This window comes from Anastrepha ludens, chromosome 6 (genome assembly GCF_028408465.1).
Source record: "Anastrepha ludens isolate Willacy chromosome 6, idAnaLude1.1, whole genome shotgun sequence".
In the NCBI taxonomy this organism is placed as follows: domain Eukaryota; kingdom Metazoa; phylum Arthropoda; class Insecta; order Diptera; family Tephritidae; genus Anastrepha; species Anastrepha ludens.
In genome coordinates, this window is record NC_071502.1 from 16,189,092 (window position 1) to 16,216,603 (window position 27,512).

The 27,512-nt window shown below is 41.2% G+C and overlaps 1 protein-coding gene across 4 annotated transcripts in view; it reads right to left on the reverse strand.

The window, feature by feature from the left end:
• The window catches only part of LOC128866371 (kazrin), a 96,211-nt gene extending 69,278 nt beyond the window's left edge, over nt 1-26,933 (reverse strand). For all 4 annotated transcript variants that reach the window (XM_054107042.1, XM_054107043.1, XM_054107041.1 and 1 more), the window contains exons 1-2: nt 26,520-26,933; nt 21,103-21,826 (exon numbers count right to left, since the gene is read on the reverse strand). In XM_054107042.1, the coding sequence (XP_053963017.1) occupies nt 21,103-21,826; nt 26,520-26,633 (838 nt within the window). In that variant the 5' untranslated portion in view covers nt 26,634-26,933. The remainder of the gene's footprint in view (nt 1-21,102; nt 21,827-26,519) is intronic.
• Nucleotides 26,934-27,512: the final 579 nt, after the last annotated feature.

The window sequence follows — 27,512 nt, forward strand, 5'->3', positions numbered from 1 at the left end:
ATTATGAATTATGAATTATGAATTATGAATTATGAATTACGAATTGTGAATAATGAATAATGAATTATGAGTAAACAATAATGAATATGGAATAATGAAAAATGAATAATGAATAGTCAATACTGAATTCCCATTCAAAATACATATTTTAGTTTAGAGAAAAAAACTAGAGTTTGACAGACCGTTTTGCTAGAAAAAATAAAGCGAATTAAGAGATGATGCAAATAAATTACATTCATGTTCACACTCATTACAGAGAAGCCAAAAGACTACAACGCATAACTGAGTACTTAGAAACATTGCCTTCATCACATACAAATTTGGTATTTATTACGAATCTGAGGAGAAAATCGAAGTCAGCTTCTAAAGCATCCTTCACACAATCATTGACAAAGCACAAAGTGACACCGAATGTGCAAGAAAATCTCTGTTTCACTCACTCCACTCACGCAATAAAGAAATTTTTGCTCTACAAGCAAACTTTGATGTGTAGGAGGCAATAATATCTTTTAATTAAAAATTCACATTTTCAAAAACCAAAAAAAAAAACTGTCGTCATTGGAGTGAAAACTCACAGATTGCTTGTTGCTGTCAGTGATACAATTGAGGGTTATCAGAATATCTTTTTCAAACCAGTCTGTATGTCTGTACGAACAAGCAAAAACTATGTATGTAAGTTGCAATTAGACAGGATTGCTGCTCTTCTCCTACTGAACCGAAGAAAGCTACTGGAATACAGGTTCGAAAATTGAATTTCCTTCCATGCGGCGCTCAATGAAAATGAATACAAGTTCAAACTTGCCCTGGTGCATGCCGGAGTGTTCGCACGTTGAAACTGGTCTACATATACAAAGATATATGTGTAAGTGTGTGTGTGTGTATGTATGCATGTAAGCTTACAAAGACATTTGCAGCCTAGACGCAATAGTAGAATTAATAGAGGTGAAAGCAAAATTTTAGCACAAAACATGTGCCTGCATATTCAAATTGTATGTGCATATGTGCCTACAGCTGCGAGCTTGAAAATAGCAGTAGCCTTCAAAAATGATTTTTATGTTGGGTCAAACTCTTCACCACAGAACAACGAAGCAGATTCCGAAATTGAGGGCAGATGAAAGATCTTACACAGAATTCTTCTTCTTTGATGTTCAGCAAAAATGATTTCAAATGCAATCAAATTTGTGAAAAAGCGCGAAAAAGTGGACGAAAACGAGAATTGTCGCTGCAAGGCGATCGCAGAATTGTAAGGTGCTCCAAAGATAATGTTAAATCTAAAAAGTCAAGCAAGTCCCTTCTGCGGCTCGTTTTAATGACAAATCAGCGTTTACTCCTGTGGGCGTAGCCAATTTATTTGCCGATTTTTTCAAATCTAATTTCACTAGTGATGATATGTACTCGTTTTCTCCTTGTCATGATAATCCACTTTCACTCTTGAATTTTGGCTATTTAAACCTTGTTTACCCGGATATTGAGAATGGGATTTGGGGGTTAAAACCTTCTTCGCAGACTGATAAAACTGCCCGGTTATTGTCTTTCCTCTCAAATTTATTTTTAATAAATCTCTATCTTCGAGAGTTTTTATCAACGATTGGAAAATCACAACTATCACCCCTACTTTCAAGAGTGGCAAAAAGAATGATGTGTGCAACTACAGGCTGATCTCGAAGCTTTCTACTATTTCTAAACTTTTCGATGGAATTGCAAAAGAAAAAATGTACTTTGCAACTAAGAGCTTAATCTCGCCCAATCAGCATAGATTTATCTCGGGTACGTCTACAGTTTCCAACCTGGCTGCTTTTGGTGAATACTGCTTTGGAACTTTTGCTGAAGGTTTTCAAGTCGATTGTGTTTATACCGACTTTTCTAAAGCATTTGATAGAATTTCTCATGCAATTCTATTACGTAAATTAGCCTCGCTTGGTTTCCATTCTGTTTTCTTTCAATGGTTGAAATCTTATTTATCCCCTAGACGATGTGTAGTAATGATGAGGGTGAATGTTCGGAACCTTTCATTGGATCTTCAGGGGTGCCACAAGGCAATATTTTAGGGCCTCTTCTCTTTGTTCTATTTATTAATGATATTTGTATATTTTCATTTGCCAACTTTCTTTTGTATGCTGATGATTTGAAAATATTTTCGGCCATTAGAAAAAATGAGGATGTTCCTATGTGGCAAACGGACATTAATGCGCTCGTTCGCTGGTGCAGTAACTCTGGCATCTTTCTAAATATTAAGAAATGTTTTCATGTCACTTTCGCCAAAACTCAAAATGTTTTCCAGTCATCCTACAGCATTGATAATAATTTACTTCAATCTGTTCATGAATTCAAAGATCTTCGTGTGATCTTTGACTCACATTTTCCTTTCCACAGTCACATTACTTTTATTGTGTCAACTTCTTACTTAATCTTAGGTTTTATACGGCGTAATATCTCGATGTTCTCGTACCCTTACACTCACAAATTACTTTTTGCTTCCTTTGTTACTTTAGACTTATAATAAACGAGTTCCATGAAGTCAGACACACAAATTAAAAAAGAAGCGAACTTAAATGTTTCTGATATGCCTGTACGTAGAAGACTACGAGAAGCTGAATTAGCAGCTTGCAGACCACGAAAAACGCCACTGCTCATACCAAATACTTAAGGCAAGACATGTGGCGTAATATTTCATAGAGTCTAAAATAGTTTTGTATGGCGGCACGGGTTCACAACCATATGCTAGACGTTCACTTGGCACCGAAAATCAGCCGCATTCCAATCTAAAATCGTAGTACGAAACGTAGGCGCCCAAAAATATTGGTATGGGGATGTTTCTCATATTTCGGCACAGGCCCCATCCACAAAATTGACATTAATATTTATGTTGCCGTAAGACAGTGACGACATGCCAATAAAATAGGTCTACCAGTAGGGAAATTAACCTAAACATACAAATCGGAAGGCCAAAAGTGGGTTTCACGCAAATAAGCTGGAGTTTATGGAATGCCCAACTCAGTCCTTCGTCCTCAATTCTATAGAAAATCTGTGTGTGACTTAAAAAGAGCTTTACTCAATGTCAAACCGAATAACAATCAACAATTTTGGAAAATTGTTTAAGATGCGCGACTGAAGAACCGCAGCGGTGAAGTGTGCAACTTCTCTCTGTCTCCCTTAGCTTCACAGCCTGTGGTGGACCATAGTTTTATCAACAATCTTCCTCCAATTCAGTCTCTATCTTGCCTCATTTCTCCAATTACGAGCGTTAATGGCTTTTAAGTCGACTTCGATGTCATCAAGCTATCTCTTTCTTGGCCGCCTCTCTTTTTTTCTCCAATTGGCCGTAATTGAGCAACTGGTGGCCTCAATTACCCGCCGTTGTGATGTCGTAATAAAAAATTTGGGAAATTCAACCAAATATTAGTTAGAACTTGGTAACTACAAACTTTTTCCATGCAGTTTTTCTTCAAATATTTTATAAACTTGGTCAGAATGCGTTACTGTTTTAATGTTAACCCTGAATTTCCTCCGCGAAGGCAAGGAGGTACCTTGTCGTGGACCGGGTCGTTTAATTACATTTCAAAATTGAGCGAGGGCATTCCATTTCTATGGTTCGGGCTGCTTTTTGAATGATGAGCAAGTTCGGCTCTGGCTTAGTCCCGTGCCGAAGTGCAGATTGGCTAGAGATCCAGATCAAAAATAGCCAAGGGTTCCAGATACCTGCCGACCTCCGGTTCTATCTAGTCTTACCTGTGAATATGGATCTCTGTACAGGTAGACCTTCTTTGTTCGACACTCATGGTCCAAAAATTGATTCGAAATTAAATAAAAATATTTCTAACAAGGAAGACGGTTCTCCCAAAAAAACCGATGAAGATGACTCCGACTACTGCCACAGCTGCAAGCAAGGTAGTGGTCAGGTCGCCAGTAATGGCTCTGGACTGGAACCGGCAAGGCAGCAGAGGTCGCGGTCGACCAAAAAACACTTGGAGAAGGTCGATGTTGCGCGAACTAGCAGCTGCCGACATCTCATGGGACGGTGTAAAAACAATAGCACAGAACCGTGTACCTTGGAAGAGTCTTGTCGTGGCCCTATGCTCCCGAAAGAAATAAAAAAGGAAAAAAAACGAGGGGTTTGAGCGAGAGGGCTGGTCCTAGCAGGAGTACTGCAGGATGGAGCGGGTGGCGAGGAGGCTTGGGAAAACCCGACTCCAAACGGTCGATGGTAGAAGTTTAGGGGTCAACTCTGCTTAGCGCAATTAATTCACATATTTCAGCTCCATCTTTTGCAGGGAGTGCGGGTCAGCACCTGTTTCCAGGTTTAACCGGTAGGCTGCGTTAGAAAGGCCTAGCATCTCTAGACGAGCTGCCAGTGTAGGACAATGCTAAACATGTTTTTCCCTCCAAACAAAGCTATTACGACAAAAATGTGGCCAATAGGGTCTTATTTAGACTTGGAGAGGTAGCAGCAGATCAGCTAACTGGAGAACAGGCTAAATCGCTGTAATGGGTAAAAATAGTAATATCAGACTTGGGAAAACCATAAACCTCCAACATTTAGTGAAGTCGTCAAGAGCGGCGGTGAGATATTGACCGTCATCGATAAGGGAGAAGAGGGAGCAATTCCTAAGAAAAAATGGAGGTAGATTGCGGAGGCTATCGCCGAAGTTTACCTTCAGTTTCTAAAGGAATACCCGCGATATCCTCCCCCAACTTTTGTTATAAAACGCTCGGTTTTTCGTTAAAGAACTGATTTCAATTCATTTGTGTTGGGTTAAAAAATACAAAAAAATTTCAAAGAAAATTTCTTTTTTTTTTAATTCTAATATTTTCTTTCGTACTGCCATTTTCGTGTTCGCAACTGTACTTATGAATACAAAGATGTTTTGCACGCAGATTGGCTTGTCCGGCTTAATAGTTTGGCAAAGCCTTGACTGTCCGTTGAGTTTGCAGCAGTTTTGTGAGTTGTCTTATCGCATGCGCTCGCATGCAGGCCACAGAGCTGCTGAAAATTGACCCGAAATGCAGCTACACGCGCGCACACCAACACACTGGCAAACACTCATTGAAGCAGCAGGCGGCAGGCAGTATCGGCCAAGGACAATACAGACAGACAGTATTTGAAAGAGGTCAGCCTATGCTGGCCTGTAATGAACATCTACGCTACTCGACTGACTGGCATTAGGGCAAAATGGGATAACCCTGCTTTCTGGGTAATTCCACTCTTATTACGTTAGCATTTGAAGGAGGTGAGTGTGCAGTCACATGCATATCTACATACATACGTACAGAGTCCCAAATTGGACTGTTTGGAAACTAGTGCCGAAGTATTCTGCATTGGGATATCAAACAAATAATTTCAGGCAATTGCTGCTGCTCTGATGACTACGAGATTGGGTGTGTCAATTTCCTCATCCTTCAACGAGTTATTTGCACACCTCCTTTCGTTTGAGTACTCATTTATAGTCCAGTAGTTTGGATGATAAGGAAATGGACGAGGACGAGGGGAATGAATGAAAGTGTAATGCATTCGTGAAGAAGAAGAGAGAATAAAAAATAAAACAGTTGCATAGGAAAAGAGATAAAAGGATGCCCCCATATACTGAAGTGAAGTTACTAAAGATTATACCAAGAGAAAAAGTTGTCCTAGACACATAAAGGCCTTATTATTTAGGACCCCTACATTTATTTAAGTTATATGACCCAACCTATAAGGGTTCACAAGTAATCCATTATTTTTACGGTAAATCGCTGTGGTGATCGATAGCTCCCAAAGTATCAATCAAGCAATTTAAAGTTTATGCTCGTTGTCAAGTTGATATTTCCGTTCAGGCATTTTTGACGTAAAAGAAAATGTTGATAGGTTAGGTTAGGTTAGGTTAGGTTAGTATGGTTGCCCAGGGAGTGGGCACACTTGCACGAAGAGAGATTCGTCCTTTGTGATACCATTGTCAAGGAAGTGAGGAGAGGGGAAGGACCGATGAGGTGCAGGGAGAGAGTTGATAAAATCACAGAAATAGTCGGTGTTGACCATCACGTTAGTTTTTGTTTTGTTATTTTTATTTTGCCTTGTGCTGCACTCGCATTCCCTTTTGAATTTTCTTTAAATCTACTCGACCTCCGAAGAAATCTGAGTAGATCTTGTGACGCCAAGGAGCCAAGGTGGTCGCTTCTTAACACATCAGTGCCAAAGAACTCAAGCCTGATTCGAGCAAAGGCGGGGTAGACGCACAGAAAGTGGTCCGCCGTCTCATTCTCCTCTCCACATGCTGGGCAGAGTACGCCGTCTGAGATGCCTACCTTTTCCATGTGCTTCACCCACAGAAAGTGGTCCGTCAACAGTCCAACCAGCTGTCTGCAGTCCCTTTTGCTTATTGACAGAAAGATTTGCGACAGTCGGTCGAACATGACAGGTAACATCATTTTGTACATCTGCAGCCTCTCTTAGCCTTCGAAGCTCGTTTGTGGGTTAGAGTAATCCATTTGCTAACCGCGGCTTTCATGGCTGCAGAAGGGAGTGGCAGAATGGGCTTAAAAGTTGGCTTCAAATCCCATTCTAGTTAAGCAGTCAGAGGTCTCGTTACCAACGATACACACTTGTCCCGGGACCCATGCTAGCATCAGAGTATTTAGTCTACCTACATAGTTCAGCCTGGATTTACAGGACTCGACTACCCTAGATATGGTTAGGGCTGTCCGAAGCCAGGAGCGCAGCTTGGCTGTTGCTGCAGATATACACAGATCTGCCTCTCCATCTGATTTCCACAACAAAGTTCATCGCTTCTTGCAAAATGCAGTTTTGTCCTGCTGGTTTGCGCGTAGATCTCAGAGCAGGAACCGTGCGATCCGTGAAAAGGCGAAAACAGAGTTTGCCGGGCTCATTTTCTGAGTTTGACCACAGTTAAACCTTTGGCGGTACCACACTGTATCTCTTGTCGAGCACGACTCTTGATGGCATGGACTGAAGGGGCATGGAGAGAATCGTTGGATCGAAGTAAATGCCTTGTCTGTTTTCCAATGCCGAACAGTGGCCGTACCAGTTCCCATTGTGTTTCAACCTGCAGGTGGCCTTCAAGGCTTCCCTTCACCACATCAAGTGGTGGTAGACTAACCAGAGCATCTAATGCCGGGCGTGAAGAAGTCGGAAAAGCTTCGGTGCAACAGATGGCCACAGTGCGTTGTAATCTCGATAAGGTTCTACTGACTCTTACGAGAGGGAGTCTACTCATCCAGACCACTGATGCATAGGTGATGATAATAGGTCTCATCATAGCCGCGTAGATCCATAGGACCTTGCTAGACCCCACGTTTTCCCGAAAGCACCCTTGCACGGCCAGAAGGCAGTCAGTGCTTTGGATGTATTTGTTTCAATGTGTGATTTTCAGAGGAGTTTACTATCGAGGACTACTCCAAAATGTTTGATTTCTTTGTCTGGCTGGATGTTGCCTCCTTGTAGCTTAGGCAGAACGAGTCCCTCAAGCTTCCTCCTTCTGGTAAAGAGGACAATACCAGTTTTAGTGGGGTTTGCCGATAGCCCATTCGCACAGCACCAAGTTTCAATAATATCCAGAGTTTCCTGCACTTTTCTACAGATGTTCATAAGCGAAGGGCTCGTTACCAAACAGGTAACGTCGTCCGCATATGCTTGTTTGTAGACTCCCGAGTCGTTTAAGGTGGTGAGTAGAGGATCAATTACCATGCACCAGAGCAATGGAGACAGCACACCCACCTTGGGGGCAGCCTCGATTAACCCCAGACGACACCAGAAGATCCTCCCCCGCCAGCACCGTGACGATTCTTTGGGCTAGCTTCAAACGAATCCAATTCACTAGCACCCGATCTACGACGTGTCTACTCGCAGAGCTGCACATACTGTCAAAAGTGGCATTATCAAAAACCCCCTCTACATATATCCAAAAAGATGCCCTTAGCGTAGTCCCTCCTGTCGATGGTCAGCTCTAGCCTAGCAACATGGTTTTGCAGTGCCGACTCGCAGGATTTTCCGATTTGATAGGCATGCTGAAATGGAGAAAGTGGGTGAACCTTCAGTGACTTCTGACGTATGCGCAATTCCACCAACGTGAGACTTAGTCTTGTACAGGCCTGTGGTCCCGACAGGAGTGAACAGGAAAAAAACAACTTGTAAAACTGACGGCACTTGGCAAGTCTATATAAGATTTTGGAAATATTGGAACTATGGAATGCGACCGACCTTTCAAAGGAGTAAACAGTAACCCATTCTTGTCTATATCGAAATGGAAAAAGTATCTTGGCCATTCGGCCATACTGAACAGGAACACTGTTATCTCTTCCGACATAGACTATTATGTAAGTCTTCCATCACCACCCTTGCTATTCTCCTGTTCACTCCCAACTAGAGAAGAATGGAAGACAGATCTTACCGAAATCGATAGCCCTCTGATTATATATACAGATGGTTCAAAACAAGACGGTAAAGTGGGATTTGGAATCTTTTCCAATTCCCTTCACATCAATCTATCATTTAGGTACGCTGCAAAAGCTATCTTAGAAAAGAGAATATCACTAGAGGATATCCGCTTATTCACTGACAGATAAAGCGGCCGTTCGAGCACTCAGCTCCTCTTATACCCACTCAGATGTGGTTCGATCCCGTCTCTTATCTCTTAACGAAATAAGTGTTCAGAATTCTGTCCAAGTTATCTGGATACCTGGTCACAGTGAATTCGAAGGTAACTGCAAAGCTGATGAGGTCGCAAGAGCTGGAGCTGCGCAATCAAATGTTATTAACTTACTCACAAACCACATTCCGCTCTCAACATGTAAAATGATTATTGATCGAGAATTTCACAACATTGCTGATAGGAGGTGGCGAGTGGAAACTACTTGCGTTACGACCAGATAAATCTGGCCATCCTACAATCTGAAACAGACAAAAACCCTTATAAGTCTTTCGAAACACGAACTAAGGCACATAAAATCTCTTATCACCGGCCACTGCCTTTTGTCACGCACGTCGGCTCGGGGTTCCTCAAACCGACCTGTGCAGATACTGCGAGGACGAAGATGAGGAAGTATCGAGCAGACATTTGCTGAGTCGACTCGCTCTTCTAGGCTCTCCAAAAATTGACAATCTTTCAGTACTCTCGGACCTGAAAATCGAATCTCTCATTAAATTATCGAAACGAATTAATATCTTTGACCAAAATCTATAATAAAAATCTCGGTTAGGTGGGGAAATCATATAATATAAGGAGCTCTAGGGGAACACTACGGACCCAACTTGCGGTCTATGTGGCACTCCGATGCGGGGTCACCCTTAAACCAACCAACCCATTCTTGTATTGTATAATAAAATATTCATACACCTTGAACATTAAAAATCACTTTACTTTGGGATGCATGGAAAATATCGCCTACTGGGCTTAATTACATATAACCTACCCGTCTGAGTAGCCAAAAATGCGCACAAACTGACCCTATAGACGATAAACGGCAACGCATCATTGTCGCACAAACAACGGGGGGTAGTCTCGTGTATGGTCCATCAATGATATCAGCCCACCACAATGCTCAGCAGCAGCCCACACAACTCCATGCCGGCAGTCAACTCATAAAAGCTCAAACAACTTCCAAGCTGCCTTGAACTAGCGCAGAGCCCACACTGCATACCTGTCGCACACATCTCGTATTCAAATGGAATGCTTGTGCATATTGCCATCGTCGCATTACGACTGACGTGTTGTGTTGCTTAAAAAGTAAAATCTACCAGGCAGCAACGAGAGAGTTGCCAACCCATGTATTTTCACTACATATTTCGACTACAGATGCACAGACCAGTCGTAAGCCAAATGGTCAGAAAGTGATTTGCACTTATCGTTACAAACAAAAAACACAAAAAAAACTCACCAGACTTCAGTTATTAGAATTTTGTGAAGGACATTGGAATGTTGCTAACACTGCAAATTGGCTGGCAGAGTTCACTATGTATATTCATTTGTGGATGTGCGCCCAAGTCCCTCTTGAATAACCTAGACTACATGCGCGGTGTGGGCGACCAGCAGCCAGCAATCTGGCTCAACAGCGCTAACCAGCATACACAGCCCCACTGTGTGAAATAAGTCTGAAGTCTGCCTTTGTGGAGCACCAACTCCACTGTGCCGTTTGCAGAAAAATGATTATCCACTACATTTTCATTTTAGGCTATTTCCGCTAACAAGCCAGCATACAGCACTCCGGTTGGATTCTGAGTAAGTTTTGCTGTTATTTTGCTCAAATTATCATATCCCCTACCAGGCCACCACCACTCAGGGATGCTTACTATCCATAGTGATTATCTATACGTACGGCTACTCATATTTCACTATCCCTGATACGGAAATGGAAAATATTAAATTCCATACTTCGATGAAGTTATGAATTTAAAGTGTGACCGGTGTTATGGCAAAGTTATTTATGTGTATTTATGTGTGTTGGTATTTATGTTTGTTGCTTTCGGTGAATTGTATAAAGTTGTTTGCATACCTGGCTACAGAGCCAACCTATCAGTTTACACATGCATTTTAATATATGTATTAAATCGTTAGTGGGAAAAGTGCAAATAGTCGGTAGCTTTTTGAATGGAAATGATGCTTTGCTGACTTTTTCTTTTAATTCCTGTTCATATGTAGGTAGATTGTGTGGCCATGTGTTGACATTGTGGAATATTTAATTAGTAGCAAGCTTTTAGTTTTAAATTACTCATACGCCGTGGCAAATCTGCAATAATTAGTGTAGATGGTACAGTCATGCTGGTTGTTCACACAAAAAGTGTAGAGAAACACGAGTGATTCAATTAGCTTTATTAGAAAATTGGAGCTTCTGTTTAGGTACTGGTAAGTGTTCCATTTTTTTTGGACATGCATTCTGTCACAAAATATCGTTCATTTAAAAAGGGCGCGTTACACATTTGTCTAAATCTTTTTTGCTGGAATGTTGGTACAACTACCCTCTGTAGTGACGCAGAGTTTGCGCGTGATCTGTCAATAAGCTTGTTTTTGGCATTTAATTATATCCGTCAACCGCATGTGGGCTCTGCAATTTTCACTATGGATAAAAATATCGAACAAAGAATTTGTCTTAAACTTTATGTTTTGAACGTAATTTCAAGTGCCGAATAGTTGAAAATGTTGCAGAAAGCCTATGGCGAGTGTGCTTTATCGAAAAAACGGGTCTACGAGTGGCATAAGACTTTTGCGGAGAGCCGAGAAGTCGTGGAAATTTGCCCCGACCTGGTCGCCCATCAACGTCTTCAACGGATGAAAACAAAGTCGTTGACAAAATCAAGGAAATGGTGCTGAAAAACCATCACTCAAGCTTGAGAGAGGTAGCTCGTGACCTTAGCGCGTCCATGTCTCACGAATCAATTCGCAACATTTTACCATATACCATGAAAAAGCGCCTCATAAAAAATATCTGCCATTCAAAGTCGGCTTGAAACTGTAGGCCCCTCCATTTGTGCAACAATATCAAGACGCATGCCACAAATAGGAGCAAGAGCTCTGCCAATTATATGTATATAGACATAACATCTCGCTTACACTGCCCTATAATGTCAACATCATCAGTATATGCAAGGAGCTGGACACTTTTTGTGAAAATAGTGCCATTTGATGAACATCAGCTCTCTGCAGTACCCCTTCCACGACGAAGTTGAAGAGGTTGTATGATAGTGGATATACCAGAAAAGAAAAGAATTATATTATGGATTTGCTCTCAGTCTGAAGCTGTTTTGCAATCCTCTCAGATTACCAAGACTTCTTGACCGAAGAACCCAATTATTGTTGTGTTTAAAATTCTTCACCAGACGTACCATATGCTCAATTGTCTATGGCCAATCCGCTTACATTGAGCCGACTGTTGTGTGAACGAACTGTCTTCGGTAATCGTACATACCTTTCCTTGTGTAAGTCTGGTGAGAAAATCTCTGCACCAAATTATTCCATCGCAGGCTTTCGGAAACTATCTCCATTCCCTCTTCGTAGACTTAGAAGGTTCTGAATAGTAGCTTCGACAAGCTATGAGAAGTGTAGTTGGAGCCTCCCCTAAGAGCGGTCTAATTACACTAGTCTACAAGGAAAAGTATCCGAAATAATTTAAACTAATATCTGCTTCTCTGTCCATGCAAAATTCGGATTGATAACTAAAATTAATTTATTAGTTTGAGTTTTCGAGATATCCTAACCTAAAAGTGCAAAAAACCCCATTTTTGCCCATATTTGAGGTTATGTAGCCTTGAAGATGTTTTCTTTCACCAAAATTAAAGGATGGCATCTTTAAATACAATCCTTCTTTTTTCAAATGGCGTTTTGTTTGCTCAAATATCATTTTTTTTCGCAGAGATATCGCATTTTGAAATTTTCATGTTTCGAAATTTTCCTACACCTGAAAATCGATTAAGATAACATAGACATGATATATTCGATTACTAATTTTCTTGAATTGAGTCTTATTTTTCTTAAAATTTTGTCTCACACCATAAGTGTGCTGACTCACCACATCCCTACACTATCTAACCTTTGGGTACCGAGTCACACACAGCCCTAACCCCTAGAAACCACCCCTATCATACCGCGAGCAGGCTAACCCACATAACCGCAAGCAGGCTTTCCCACAAACTCCAAATTTACATACTATTAATCCATATATTTCAGGCCCTCAAGCCCAAGAAAATTAGTAAGCGACTATATCATGTCTATGTTATCTTAATCGATTTTCAGGTGTAGGAAAATTTCGAAACATGAAAATTTCAAAATGCGATATCTCTGCGATAAAAAAATGATATTTGAGTAAACAAAACGCCATTTGAAAAAAGAAGCGTTGTATTTAAAGATGCCATCCTTTAATTTTGGTGAAAGAAAACATCTGCAAGGCTACATAACCTCAAATATGGGCAAAAATGGGGTTTTTTGCACTTTTAGGTTAGGATATCTCGAAAAGTCAAACTAATAGAGCAATTCTGAGGCCAGATTTGGATTCAGCGCATCATAAACCTTCGGAAATATATAGTCTGGTTTCTGGGTCTGAATGTTGGTAAAAATTTTGTCGGCCTGTGTTATTATCAATTGCCTTTACCCAATGTCTAGGGCACATAGTGGAGTATTAAAAGATTTCTCTTCCTGTCTATTTCTCGGTATTGCTTTAGCTGGTTCCCAGATAAAGAACTATCAACTGTTATATACTCGGAGTGGATAGATCTGCGCTAGGATAATGTGGGCTGTCTTAGTTTTCGCAAAGGCCTTGAGGGTTACATTTTAGTGCCTTCCAACTAAGAAAATATTTCGGCTTTGGAAGCGTGTGCCGCAGCCATCACCATTGTCTTTCTCTGACTTGAGTCACGACATATTTTCCAACGAATCTACCTGCTAGGCACTTTTAACAACAACAAAAACACACTCTTATTAATTTCATGATATAAGAAAAAAGTAAATGTTGTCATTTTATTCATTGGATATCATTTTATAATTTGGGCATGAGATGCCAGCACGCGTGGCTGCTCGACTGGTTCCAAGAGAGTTGAATTTTCTTTAAAAGAATTAATCGGAAGAAGGTGGCTGAAGACATGCTTGGGCAAGTGAATTCGGACCCAACGTTTATCCAGCGCATCATAACAGGTAATGAGACGTGGGTATATAAATTTGAAATGCAAACCAGTCAACAGGTGGCAGAATGGCGCTATTAGCATGAGCCAAAACTACCAAAAACCACATCAAAGTCGGTCAAAAGTGAATGTCATGCTACTCGTTTTCTTTGATTATCATGGTGTTGTGCACTCGGAACTCGTTCCAAATGGTTCTGCGGTAAATTAAGAATATTATTTACTTATTTATGCAAAGTTTGAGACAGAGAGAGAGAGAGAATGTGCGTGGAAACGGCCTAATGTGTGAAAAGAAAATTCAAGGATCAACGCACCGTCTTACAGGGCTCATAATGTGAACACTTTTTTGATCAAAAACTCAACAAATATCATCGAATAACCACCGTTTTCTCCGGGTTTAGCCTCCTGTGACTTTTTCCTTTTTCTTTTCCCAAAACTTAAATTGCCACTCCGAGAACGCCGCTTCGAGTCGATATAGGCCAACAAGGAGAATTCGCTGAAAGAGCTGAAAAAGATCTCTTCAAATGCGTTTAAAAGGTGTTTTGATGACTGCACTAATCGTTGGAGGATGGTTATTGCTTTGAATGGAGCCTATTTGAAAGGCGACAAAATAAATTTTGATGATTAAACAATAATTTTGCGTTTTATTGGATAGTTCCCAGTACTTTTTTGACAGAATGTATATATGTGTCTGATGGGCGTTTATATTATTAGTTAACACATCTGAACATCCATTTTAAGTAAGTTATCGTGTATCTACACCCAAATAGTAAGGCTTATCCTACTACATAGGACATTGGTATCAAATTACAGCTATAGCACAAACCCTGGTATATCAGGTGCTGTGAGAATTACTCCGACTGCTGCAATGGAAGCGCTTTAAAATTTTTTTACATTTTCTTATAGTATAATATCTTAAAACCATTATGTGAAAATTTGAAGTGAATCCAACAAATACTTTTTGCGTTATTCAACAATTAACAAAGGGCGCTCGGGCGCTCGGGCGCTCCGGAGCGTTAGATAACAGATTTTTAATTGTAGTTGAACCGTCGCAGAAGCCTTCATGACAAAAGATGTGAATGAAGAAAAGCAAGCAATGCTAACTAACAACAAAAATGAAGATACAAATCATTTACCTATACCGGGAGATGGAACCTGGCAACAACAGGGATATAAAGGGTGGATAAATTTTAAGGGCCGATGTAAAATGTAAATCGCACCTAAACGTCAAGTTTCTTTCTCCATTTCATTTGACATTTTTCAATTTCAGACTAATTCAATTTGAACCATTGAAGGATACACAATTGAGCAACGCGTTAAAGTTATTCAGGCTTATTACGAAAACAGGCGTTCAAATTAAAATGCAAATCGCGCACTTCGTGATTTTTTCGGTGAATTTAATCGTCCAAATACAATCGTGCGTACAATCGGAAAAATTGTGCAAAAGTTTGAGCAAACCGGGTCTGTAGGAGATGTGAAAACACCAGTGCATGCTCGTACAGCTCGTACTGCAGAAAATATTGCTGCTGTTCGCGATAGTGAGGTTGAAGAGCCGTCCACCTCAACTCGTCGTCCTGCCCAACAATTGCACCTCTCACGCTCGTCATTGATGAACATTATGCATAAAGACTTGCATTGACACGCTTACAGGTGCAATTGACTCAAGAACTAAAGCCACTTGATCATTTCAAGCGTTGTCAATGATCAGAATGGAGACAGGAAAAGGCAACAGTGAATGACCAATTTTCGAAGAAAATCATCTTGAGTGATGAGGCACATTTTCACCTCAGTGGATTCGTCAATAAGCAGAATTTCCGCATTTGGGTGAATGATAATCCAAGAGTGAATGCCGACAAACCAATGTACCCACAAAGAGTAACTGTTTGGTGCGGTTTATGGGCCGGCGGCATCATTGGGCCCTATTTTTTCCAAAATGAGGCCGGTCAGGCAATTACTGTGAATAGTGTTCGCTATCGTGATATCATCTCACGAAATTTTTATGGTCCGAATTAGAAGAAATGGATGTGGACGATATGTGGTTTCAACAGGACGGTGCCACTTGTCACACAGCTAACGAAACAATGGCTCTTTTGTGCGGAAAATTTGATGGCCGAATAATCTCACGTCGCGGCGATGTCAATTGGCCGCCAAGATCATGTGATTTGACATCGTTGGACTTCTTTCTTTGAAGTTATTTGAAAGGAAAGGTGTACGTCGATAAGCCAGCAACAATTCAAGAGCTAAGGAATGAGATAATTCGGCACATTAACGGCCTAGAACCTCAATTATGCCTCAGCGTCATCGAAAATTTAGACCATCGGATGGAGGTGTGCCGCCGAGCGGGCATTTGGCTGATATTTTATTCCATACGTAATTGAGCCTTACCAATATTATCAAAATAAAGAGAAATGATAATAGTTTCCTAAAAAAAATTGTATTTTATTCAAAATCAACACCGGCTCTTGAAACTTAACCACCCTTTGCAATAGCAGCGCGACATATTGCAAAGTTTTGATAATTTATTGGGTTTTTACAATATTTAGTTTTTATTTTTATTTATCATTATATCCCGACGAAAATTTTGAACGCAAAATTTCGAACCTCATAATACTTTAAAAAATTGAATAAATTGAAATAAAATATTTCAACTTTTTAATTAGAATTTTTTGTGGATTTTCTTTTATGCAAAACAAAAATATCGAGCATTCGGTATATGGAGAAATTGGGGAACACTGTTAAAGAAAAAATTATCAAAAATCAAGTAGAAAACAATATTTCGCCAGAAATTAGTGGAATAGAGAGCTACGTACTAAGTTTTGTCTCTAAAATTTCGTATTAAAATATTTGAATTTTTTTTAATTTTGTACAAGGGTTGAACGGGTTGTTTGTAGTGTGAACTATAATTTTCTAAAAAAAAAATAAAACATATATGTATATAGATAGTCGAAACTTTTCTAATAGTGCGCACTGCTACATATTATTGTGTACACAGGTGTATGTCGATGTTTATGCCCTGAAAGTATGCCACTAGGTCCTGCACCTTTTCTAGGTGTCAATTCAGCATCGATTCAACTATGGATTGATGACTTCATGAGGTCTGCCCATAGAGGCCTTTAGTCTGGGTTGAACTTGTGCAGAGTAGCCAAGTGCTTTTGGGAAAGAACCAAACAGGAAAATAGGGACCTTTCTTCTTAAACTTAGCAGAAAGGCCCTGAGAGTACTGGTGGGTGTAAACACAGGGCACAATACCTATGGTCAGCATATGGCTGCCATGGGGGTCAGCCCGATATGCCTTTTAAGGATGACGACACTGCAGAGCATTTTCTCTGTAGCTGTCCGGCGTTTTTCAGAATCAGACTTAGGATATTGGGTTACGATATACTGAGTGTGGATAAAGTTCATACTCTTCTTCTTCCGGATCTCTTCAGCTTCTTCAATGAATCCAAGAGATTTGCGGAAGAGTGACCTCAAACTAATTTATCCGTCTTACCACCCACATTTTATCTTTCCTATCTCTATTCTTTCTACTGGAAACTATGCGGGTGTAGTACAATGGTCTCCTGACTGTGTGCTTGGACTTATCTAATCTAATCTAAATCACTTGTTGGCAAGAGGTATTAAGCAATGGCACTAACGAGATGCATCACAGAATATGATGAAATGAAACATTATTTACTCCTTAAAGAAATATACTAATGGCAATGCTAGTTTTCTTCAGATTTACATTTAGCTCATAGAGCTACTTCATTTAGCAACTGCGGCCAGGTTTGCACGATTGTTTTCGAACCCGTCTCTGCCTAGGGCTTTGTTATCCTATGTAGCATTTGTTACCTGTAGCATTTAATAGCAAAGTAGGAAGCAGCTTGTTTATTACCATACACCATATGAGTAACTGAGGGAAGGACCGTGGTTACGGACCTGCCCTAGGGAAATGGAAAGCACCTAACACTGATTTATGCGGCACTCAGCTGTCGACCGAAGAGTGCAGAGAGTTATCAAAAGTGACCTCTGTAACTGGGAAGTATCCTAAAACATATGTTTTTAGTGAAGCCTTGGATAGCACGTGATCCAGTTTTCATTAATTCCTGCACAAACCAGATTAGAGTTTCAGTAATATTCAGATGAACTTCAGAAATTTTCGCTTCAAAGGCCATAAGGTTATACATAAATTCTATCATTTCATATCACAGCTTACATAAAAGGAAAAAAAAACTTTAAAACTTGCATTTAAGTGCTGATTTTGTTGGCGCTTTTACAACAACAAGTACTATCTAAATATGAGTTTCATACCAACCCGCTCTAATGACTATTTTGCCTACCGTCATATGGTATTATTTTTTTAGTAAGTAAAGTAAAAAGAGGACTTTACTATGCACAACGTGCGGTTCATTATTTTTATCTTTTCATTTTATTACAATTTATATTAGAAAATTGAATGGAAAAGCTTTTCATAAACAAGCAAACAAAGTGTTGCAGCTTCCGTATAAAATTATGAGACCGATAAAAAGCATCAACTCCACTCGAGAGCTTTCATTTTTCCGTATATACACTCATATTTTAAATGCTATTGAAATGCCATCATAAAATTCAAAAACGATAAACAAATGTGGGGTGAATGTTGGCAGAAAACACTAAATACTAATATAATCCAAAATGAAAATTTATCACCACACTTGTGTTAATATTGATATGGGCATGTGTGTGTGTGTGTGTATGTGCGTGTGTGAGTACGTAAGCAAACAGTTTTAACAAATACAATAACTTATCTGCTGCTCATGTAAGATGAGCAATTTTAATGTGCCCACCGGGACGTATGAGTGACATTAATGATATGGCGGCAAATCAATGGCCTGCGCCAAAGGAAAACAAAAGCGGCAAAGTTACGCAGATAGCTGACGCGTATAAAAAGATAACAGTTTGCATATGTGCGTGCACTTATTTATGAAATACTATATATAGCCTTTAACGGTGATATTTATTTAGGGTCTCACAACTGATGAGGAAATTTATTGAAGGGTCTTTCAAGATGTTGTTTTAAAATAAAACATATGAAAATTTAGATTCTTTTAGGTACCGCTCGCGATACTTTCATGCGAAAACTCACATCATTTAAATGCGCTCCATCAGCACACCTACAGGTAAAATCTGCCATATAGTTGATTCATGAATGCCTAATTGTTGAGAGCGTTGAGATATCGATTACTTATCGTGTCGGTCTCCTTGCCGCGGGGATGACCTCCATGTTATGGAGACTAACAAGAACTACTAGGGCAGCTCCATATAGAAATTGGATTTCCACCCATCCGCGAAACGTCGGAAGTTTACCATACCGACGGCCTGGCAGGAGGTATAAAATGCATTTCTTTCTTACAATGTGGAGGTTAAACAAAGATCTCTCTGTACGAGGTAACCCACTTTCAAGAAACGCTCCCGTCCAGCAATCGGTGGCTTGGGCATCGGATGTGCAGGCCCAAATCTCACATCCGCTTACGACCGGAACTCACATCCAGTGGTGAGAGCGATACATCGACGTCGAAACGATCCGAAGCAACTGAACAAGTTGTGGAGGCAGTGGAGATGGCGGACAATCTCTCAGTAGACCCAGATGGATCTCTGGTATCGAGTAAGTCGTTGACAACGGTTAAACCTGGATCAATTCAGGTAAGTCCCGGTAAAAAGACTGAAGTTATTGGTGGTTCGAACGCAGGTGCTATCCGGAAGGCAGATCAAACGAAGAAGACAGAAGGCGAAGAAAGCCGAAGCAATAGCTAACGTAGATAAGCTCCGTCAACTTCGACATCTGTAATGGAAACGGGAAAGCGCGGGGGAAAAGAGGATTCATCTGTAAAAAAGTTGCACTCTTCCGGAACGGAAACGGGAAGAAGAGAAAGGCAAAGAAAGACAGAAGACGGGAATGCCAGAAACCCTCGACCCAATCCAACGCAGATAAATTTTTACCTGACAAGGCAAAGGCAATGACAGTAGAGTTACCTACCGTCAAACAAGACGGTCTATTGTCCAAAGGGCAGCAAGTCTATCTCGACAGCTATCTTTGGAAAGCTATCGGTCAGTCGAAAGACCGTCAGGCTGCACTGAAAGCCTTAGAGAACGCGAAGCAAACCTCAAAGATTGTTCAAGAATGTAAGAAGAAGATTAATTCTGTCGCAAGACAGAACAAGCTTGCACTTATATGAGTTCCAGAACACTGCAGTGTGTTCAAGGAAATGAAATTGTCGATGAATTGGCCAACCGTGGATCAGCGGTGTCCCACAGGGGCCAGAGCCAATAATGGGAATCAAGAATTGGATCAGCGATTATGTAGGCAATCTACATAAAGAGTGATGGTTCGGTCTTGAGCGCTGCAGAACTGCAAAGTTTTTTGTGACAAGTCCAAACAGAAAACTGTCAAACTTTTTACTAAAACTTGGAAGGAAAGACGTTCGATTGGGAGTCGGTATTATTACAGGACACAACCCATGGGGTAAGCATATGACCACCAAAAGGCATCACTGAAGACCCGATGTGCCTGTCGGGCTTGGAGAAGACGGATAGCAGTGAGCACTTTCTCTGTAAGTGTCCTGCCTTTGCTAGAGCAAGGCTACGTGTTTTGCGTTCCGATGTCGTGAGACGGAGTAATATTCGTTCCCTAAATCTGGAGGATATTTACAGATTCACCAAAGAATCTGGAAAATTCTCACAGGACTAACTAACTACCTCTGCCTCTGTCTGTATTTTTTCCTATCTCTTTTATCCTACTTCTCTGATATTTTTCCCCTTTCCTCCTTGGCTATCTACCCTCTTTCTAAAGCTCTAAATACAATGGACTTTTTGACCAAATCTCTTGGTGCTCCTTGGCTCGACCTATTCAAATTTAAATTCAGCAAATAGCAATATTTTCAAAAGCACGTCCAGTTTTTGGTCTGCCAGTCCTTTTTCTACATTCGAGAGAATCAGTTTGTTGAAATTTTTTAATTAAATTTTGAATTGTCTACTCTTTCGCTCTTTGTTCACATATATCATGTGCCCAGTTCACAAGTGTCAAATATGACTGACATACGACGCCATTTGCAAAAATTATAAGTTTTCCGATAGGGTGATTAATTTTGCACCTCCTTGTGTGTAACAAGTTTAATTGGAAAATATCGAGATTTAGTTGAGTTGTCGTCCGCACGGGCAGATGACCGGATGTTTCAGCAGACTTGGATAAATCAACTCTTCTCATCATTCTTAGGATTGTGGTATACATACATTTATCTCGTATATACACAACTTTTATGTGATCAGAATTATAATACCCTTGTACCGAAGTGTGTGCGGTTAAAAATAAATACTTTTTGTAATAACCGATATAAATACTGTATTGCGCCGAAAAAAGCTTGACATTTCTCAAACTAAGAACAACCCTTAACTGTATTTAAATTCTTGCTAAAAATAGGCTACTAGATTCTAGCGTACACTCTTAAAGCGAAGAACGAAAAACAAAAAAAAAAAATTTCCCCCCATCCTACCTGCACTTGTTGCTGCATTCGAATGATTCGCTGTGACTACCGAGGCCGTCGCCGCATTCACACTCGGATTATTGGCATTCAATGCATTACTACCCGCATTAGTGCCGCCACCATTTAGTAGCGTCGCTGCTGCAGTTGCGCCATTCAAATGTTGTTGCTGTTGTTGTGCCATAAGTGTTGCATGCGCCTCGTTTTTATTGGGAAAACTAAGGCGATGCTGCTGATTATCGATCGTCATTGGTGAGATAAGTGTTTGATTACTGCTACTGCCATTCGAACTAAGCGGCGAGACGCTATCAGCGACACCACCAGACGTTAAATCTGACACCGTTGCCGAAGATGCTGTTGCTGTTGGCGTTGCTGACGCAGTCGTCGCCGAAGCCGACGTCGCTGTACCACGTTTACTATACACAAATGCCGCTGCTGGTGAGGCTGGTTGTAGCGTGGTAGTAGAGGTTGGTAGATTGGCGGTGGAAGATAAAGTTGAAGCGGCAACTGTGGCCGAAGCAGCAGCCGTCGTGGCGCTTGCTGGTGTTACACTTTTGACATTTAGTCCTGCTGTTGTGCCGGTTGTCGTGGTGGCAGCACTGCCACTTACACCGGTGATGTTGCTGACGCCACCACTGCCGTGGTCCAGCGATAGTATCGGCTTGAGTGGTTTATTATTGTTAATCGTTTTTTCGTTAATCGTTGCAATACTGGAGTCGAGCGATTTGATATTTTTCTGAAAGTAAGGAGATTATTTGGAGTTGTTTAAAAATGCACAAATGAAGTCATTTAGGTGAATGCAAAAGTTATCGAAGCGTTAGAGAAGCTGGTGAAGTGGGGTGTTAATTTACTTGTGATGCTCGTAAGAGACATCAGAAAGCATGCAGAGAGGAGGTGAATGAAATTAGCGTTTGTTGTGTTCAATACTTGTTTGGAAATTCAGCCAAAAAAGTGAACTCGTATGTAATTCAATTTTAACACTTTTGATTGCGCTATGACAAAAATGAAAGCCCGCAGATACAAATAGCTCTGGCACAACGACTTATTGAGAACTTTTGCCCACTTATTTGTTCCGCATTAAATTTTTTTTTTTTTTGTTTTTTTTTTGTGAAATGAAAAATTCTTATACAAAAGCCTCGTCAATGCAATTTTCAAACCTTGTGCAAATTAGAGAGAAACAACAAATTTCCAACAAAATTTTGTAATTTTCGAAAACACAAAAATTTCTGTGTATGCAGTTTTATAGCACACGAAAGTTTGGTACAATAAAGCGAAAATTTAAAGAGCCTCAAAAATCGCGTTGGTTTTTGACAATTTTTTTACTGGCAGCCTTGAGTATCTTCTTCTTCATGAAAAAGTTTCGAGCATTCGCTACATGGAGCAAATACACAATCAAAGGTCTCACTCCTTGGAATCAGTGGGACGCTTCGAACTACTCTTACTCTACTGCTTAAGGCAATGCTAAATGTGGTACATTGCAGGCAGAGCTCCTGCAGCAAGTCCTGCGATCAGATTGAAAGGCTCAGGCTACAAGTTTGCTCTCAATTACGAACCCTCAAGTATCATTAGGACCTTTAGATGCATCCCTTTGGGGACTGATCAATGCGCACCACTGCTTAGTCCGAGCGAAACATTCTCCACTCTCATTCCTGGAAAGAAGGCAACAATAGCCTTAATACTATTGTAACGCTTATCTTGTTATATGGAGTAATAGTCTGGTGGAACTCAGTAGAGAGGACGACAATGGTTAAGAAGCTGGAGAGAGTTCAGAGGTCGGCACCCATTGGAATCAGTGGGGCGCTTCGAACGACTCCTACTCTGGCGCTCAGCGCAGTGTTAAATGTGGTACCCGTAGACATTGCAGGCAGAATCGCCGCTACACGTACCGCAAACAGATTCAGGACCTCGGGTTATAAGCTCAACCTCACTTATGGGCACTCAAGCATCCTTAGAAACTTCGAGTTCATCCCCATGTCAACGCATCAGTGTGTACTCTCGCTTAGTCCAACCGGGATCTTCTCCACTTATACCCCATCAAGGGAAGAGTGGACGGGGGGGGGGGGGGGGGGGGCTACACTTGGGGGCAGGGTCTGGTGAACTTGTTCACTGATGGAACGAAGTTGGAAGGAAAATTTGGCGGAGGAGTTTTCTGCGAGGAGCTCCCCATCAGACTCAAATTCAGGTTACCGGAGCACTGCAGTGTATTCCAGGCAGAGGTAGCCGCAATCAAGGAGGCAGCCGATTGGCTGCTCACTTGCATACTAACAGTCAAGAAAGTAAATATTTACTTCGACAGCCAAGCGGCAATAAGGGCCCACGAGTCAGTGATGGTGTATTCGAAACTGGTCAGGGAATGTCTGTCCTCACTTTCGATTGCGTCCAAATTCTTTGACATTAGCCTCATCTGCGTTCCTGGCCACAGCGACATTGCAGGAAACTGTGAGGCGGATGAGCTGGCCAACCAAGGGACATGTCAGGTGATCTCCCCGCAAAAGGAGAGAATTGGGATCCCCCTGACTACCTGCGGTCTGCTCCTGGAAATATGGGCATGGCACCAACTCAGCGAGCATCGGGCATGCGAAATCCTTCTGACCACGTGTAGAAGTTGTCGGGCGAGCTTCTGAAGTTGTCGAGGAATGCATGCTGTGAGACCTCAATTCTCTTTTGCGATGGACGTATGGAGGATGATGTGGAATCATCTCAGCTCCTTTTCCTTAGCTGCCCTGCTTTGGCGGGCGAGCGAAATCCTTCTGACCACGTGTAGACTGGGCGCGCTCGGGCGAGCTTCTGAAGTTGTCGAGGAATGCATGCTGTGAGACTTGGAATTGCCTTGAGTCCTTTTTGCGCCGGATGTATGGAGGATGAGTTGGAATTATCTCAGCACCTTCTCCTTAGCCACCCTGCTTTGGCGGGGCTAAGATCCAGGCATCTTGGCTCTTACTTCTTTGCTACGCCTGCTGATATAGGTGGCGCTGACATTAAAAATCTGAAGAATTTCATCAGCAGCACAAAGCGGTTCACGCAAACGCAGCATAGTCATCGTTCCTAATCCGCACACTCTAAGGAACGCACTCTCCCCGCCCTCTCCCCGCATCCCATCGGTCTTCCTCTTTCACCTCACCTCCTTCGTAATGGTACCACAAAGTACGAAACCTTTTTTCTTCGTCTAAGTGTGCTCATTTCTTGGGCAACCATACCAACCTAACCTAACCTAACACAAATTTGTAAGGTCGCGAAATCTTTCTGGCCATGAGTGGATCGGGGGCGCTCGAGGGATCTTGTGGGTGTCCTTAAAGGAGATTGGCTGCGAGGTATACATATACATATGGCTGGCACTGAGTAGCGAGGGACTTCCCGCCAAGATAATCCGTCTCATCAAAGCTCTCTACGCGAACTCCGAATTGGCAGTGCTTCAAAAAGGCGATTTCAGCGATCCATACACTACCAACGCAGGCATAAGGGAAGGTTGTCCCCTGTCCTCCTTCTCTTCGCCATCGTCCTTGATGACATCATGAGCTAACTAGCCCTGCACAAAAAAGGCATCGTATGGAGTTTCACCAAACATCTTGAGGACTTCGCCGATGACATCTGCCTCCTCTCTCGCAAACTCTCTGACATGCAAGCGAAGGCGGACAAACTAGTCGCGTTGGCGCACACTGTCGGACTGGACCACGACCAAGGCTATGTGAGTTATCCACAATAACGCAAGGCAGATATTGATTGACGGATGCCGGTGGAATTTGTCGAAAGCTTCTGCTACCTCGGCTGTATCATCACGACAGACAGCAGAGCAGATGAAGATGTCGACTGCAGGCTAAACAAAATAAGAGCGGCATTCGGGCAAATGCACACAGTATGGGGGAGTTCGTAAGTCTCCAGACGCTCTAAACTGCGAATATTCAGCTCATGTGTAAAGCCTGTATTGTTGTACGGAAGAGAAACATAGCTGGTCTCGAACACCATCACACAAAGGCTGTAATCTTTCGTCAAAAAATACCTCCGCATCATCTGAAGAATATTCCGGACGACGTTATTCTATTCTATAACGACGCACTGTAGGGCTTAACGAATGAGGAACCCCTTCTTAGGCAAAACAAACGCAGAAAGTGGCGATGGATAGGTCACACATTGAGAAAATCCCCAGATAGCATCACGAGACTGGCACTTGACTGGAATCCGCAAGGGAGCAGAGGTCGCGGTCGACCTAAAAACACTTGGAGAAGGTCGATGCTGCGCGTACTAGCAGATGCCAACATCTTATGCGACGGTGCAAAAACAGCAGCACAGAACCATGTACGATGGAAGAGTCTTGTCGGGGCACTATGCTCCCGAGAGGAGTGAAGAAGGGAAAAAAATAATCCATGCTGTTAGACTCGGCATTACTTCAAGTCGTTTTTGCGTCAGTTTTTTGGGGGATGATCTGGAATCATCTCAGCGCCGTCTTCTTAGTTGCTCTCCTTTCACGGGGCTAAGATTTAAGTATATTGGTGCTATCTCTTTGATATATCAGGCATTGTTATTAAAAACCTGATGAACTTCATCAGCAGTACGAAGCGGCTAACACCACCGTAAATCAGTCATCGTTGGTTCGTCTTCAACAAATACCCAACCTGCCGATAGCCCGAAAAATAAATATTGCTGTGCATATAAAAAAGTGAGTGAATTTGTACAAAAACATCAAATATATCATTTTCATAGCGATATTAAGGTGTAAAATACCAAAAAAATACCTCAATAAAAATAGCTGCGACAAAAAAATATTAAATTCTCGTTTACGATGATTGTAGCTATAGAGGACACATGCATAGAGGTGCAAGCAAGCTTGAAATAGTTCAGGCGTTTATAAGAAAGATGAAGTGAGGAGGAAATAGCAAAATTTAAAAGCATAAAATTCGATCTTAAGTTATTTGAAATTTGAGAGTTATTCACATACTCGGTTGAGCGAACGTGCACAAAGGAATTTTATAGGCATTACACACAGACACCCACATACACACACACAACTACGGGTGAGAAGACAAACAAATATTCTATAAGTATGTAGGTGAAGAATGACATAAAAAATGGTATGCTATGCGCATGGATGTCAAGGTGGAAAGTGAAGAAAAGAATGCAGTGAAAAGGTTGAAAGGGAAAAGTAAGTTATAGAAAGCATGCAATAATTTTGACTTTTTATATGCTTGCATTTCATACTTCTTCAACGTTTGTGCTTAAAGAAATGTTATGAAAGAGGCACACATACATAGACATGCATTTTAGTATACACACATAGACCTACATACCGCGCGCACAATGAAAATAGTAAGAAAGAAGGCGTTTTTATTTATTTAATTATTTTTTTTTGTTTGGAATTTTCTTGTGTGATTTTTATTTTTATGCAATTTGCAGAGGAAAATGGGTTTGAAAAATGCATACATGCATGTACTTACAGATTCACTTAGCTTGTGCAGCGAAGCATTAATGCGATCCGGATTGCGCGGCGGCGGTTCTGGTGGCTCAGAGGCGGCCATTGTGGGACAAGAAGGAGTGCCGTTTATTTGCATACTATTAAATGAGTATTAGAGTTGTTGGCTATCCAGGTAATGGTGGTGGATAATGAGTGGGAAGTAATTTGTGTAATAAATTGTTTTTGCCTTTCCTTATTTCAAAATTTATTTGCTATGAGCTTTTGAGTTTTTTTTGTGGTTTATGTCATCGAATAGGATTTAGAAATTTTAGTGGTGCCCAAAATCTCAATGATATTCAAATTAGGCTTACTTCAAAGTTTGTTTGCTTTGAGTATTTGATTTGCATGTTCTTGTGCTCTTATGAGCTGAACTCAAAATAGCTTTGGTTAATCACTGCGGCATCTGCAAAAAGAAATAAAAAATTTGGATTTAAGTCAATCAAAGAAATTTATTAGAAATGGCAGATTGGAAGATAAGTTAATTTCAAAAAGTTGTTTTCACATATTGAACTTTTTTTCACGCCGATATGTTTTTGTTTTTGCAAACAGTTTTGAAGGGGTTATGGGTAGACAGAATTTTCAAAAATTTGATTTTTCTGCTGTTCTTAAAGTATAATATCTTAAAAATATTGTGCGAAAATTTGAAGTGAATATAAAAAAATAAAAAATAATTGGCGCGTACACTTCCTTCAGGTGTTTGGCCGAGCTCCTCCTCCTATTGGTGACGTGCGTCTTGATGTTGTTCCACAAATGGAGGGACCTACAGTTTCAAACCGACTCCGAACGGCAGATATTTTTATGAGGAGCTTTTTCATGGCAGAAATACACTCGGAGGTTTGCCATTGCCTGCCGAGGGGCGACCGCTATTAGAAAAAGGTTTTTATTAATTTTGCTTTCACCGAGATTCGAACCAACGACCTCTCTGTGAATTCTGAATGGTAATCACGCACAAACCCATTCGGCTACGGCGGCCGCC